This window comes from Protobothrops mucrosquamatus, unplaced genomic scaffold (assembly GCF_001527695.2).
Source record: "Protobothrops mucrosquamatus isolate PMUCROS unplaced genomic scaffold, P.Mucros_1.0 scaffold4170, whole genome shotgun sequence".
NCBI lineage: Eukaryota > Metazoa > Chordata > Lepidosauria > Squamata > Viperidae > Protobothrops > Protobothrops mucrosquamatus.
The window spans coordinates 14070-15614 of NW_015390096.1; the positions used below are offsets into that span (position 1 = coordinate 14070).

A 1545-nucleotide genomic window follows, 5' to 3' on the forward strand; every position below is an offset into this window, starting at 1 on the left:
GTTTGTTAGATTTAAGACAGAGGTTTTCAAACTTGGCCCTTTGATGACTTGTGGACTTCAACTCCCAGAATTCCTCAGCCAGCCTCCATTTTGTTTGTTAGATTTAAGACAGGGGTCTTCAAACGTGGCCCTTTGATGACTTGTGGACTTCAACTCCCAGAATTCCTCAGCCAGCCTCCATTTTGTTTGTCAGATTTAAGACAGGGGGTCTTCAAACTTGGCCCTTTGTGGACTTGTGGACTTCAACTCCCAGAATTCCTCAGCCAGCCTCCATTTTGTTAGTTAGATATAAGACAGGGGTCTTCAAACGTGGCCCTTTGATGACTTGTGGACTTCAACTCTCAGAATTCCTCAGCCAGCCTCCATTTTGTTTGTTAGATTTAAGGCAGGGGTCTTCAAACCTGGCCCTTTGATGACTTGTTGACTTCAACTCCCAGAATTCCTCACCCAGGGTGCCTGGATGAGGAATTCTGGGAGTTGAAGTCCACAAGTCATCAAAGGGCCAGGTTTGAAGACCCCTGGCTTCTATGGTCCATACTGGCTGAGGAATTCTGGGAGTTGAAGTCCACCAGTCATCAATGGGCCGAGGGCATCACAATGCTGATGCGCCCCTGGCACTTTGCGATCAATAAGTGGGTTTGGGGTTGCGGTTTGGGCACTCAGTCTCTAAAAAGTTTGCCGTCCCTGATCTGTGACCTCAACGAGGAAGCCCACGGATGTTCTCGTCGGCCCCCGTGAGGGACGTCGCCAAGCTTTTCCTTCTCTTCCTCCAGCACCCTGCCCAGCCTTGATGCCCCCTACCCCATGTTGGTCTTGACTGGACCTTTGGCCTGTTGGAAGCGCGAGCTGTGTCACAGGCTCTGTCGGAAGTTCAACAACTATTTCAGATACAGGTAGGAGCCCCTGCGCGTTGGGGAAGCTTTGGAGCAGTGGTTCTCAACCTGTGGGTCGGGACCCCATTTGGGGTCGATCGACCATTTCACGGGGGTCGCCAAGCAAGGCTGTCCGCCATTTTTTTGGTCCGCCATTTTTTTCCCCCTTTTCCGGCGGGTGCCTTACCTCCCTTGGGCTGGGCCAGCTGGTGGTCGGCCTGCTCCGTCTCTGCCGCTTGCCAGCTACGCCTCGGCCGGCGCAGGGGGCGGAGCCACGGAGGCGCGGCGCTCCCGGGCAGGGAAAGTCCTCGACTTACGACCGGTTGGGTAGTCCTCGACTTACGACCGGTTTAGTCCTCGACTTACGACCGGTTTAGTCCTCGACTTACAACCGGTTTAGTCCTCGACTTACGACCGGTTGGGGTCACGGCATTTAAAAGGTTGAGAACCACTGCTTTGGAGAGCCGGTGGAGACAGTATGTCCTCAAGGAAGGGGAAAGAAGAGTAGAAAGTGGGCACGCCACAGCTCCTCTTTCCGCTCTGCTTCCTTCTCAGCCCCTGTCACACCACCAGGAGCCCTTACTTCGGAGAAGAGAACCGGTTAGATTACTACTACGTCTCCCAGGAGGAATTTGACAAGATGGTGAACACGGTAAGAAGGAAGAAGCCGGCC

At 53.7% G+C, this 1545-nt stretch overlaps 1 protein-coding gene across 1 annotated transcript in view; it reads left to right on the forward strand.

Moving 5' to 3' along the window:
• LOC107298660 (leucine-rich repeat and guanylate kinase domain-containing protein-like) overlaps positions 1–1545 on the forward strand; it is a gene marked incomplete at its 5' end in the record, with an annotated part of 30947 nt that overhangs the window by 12943 nt on the left and 16459 nt on the right. Inside the window, 2 exon segments of the mRNA XM_015828038.1 lie at positions 664–893; positions 1428–1524. Of these exon segments, the coding sequence (XP_015683524.1) occupies positions 664–893; positions 1428–1524 (327 nt within the window).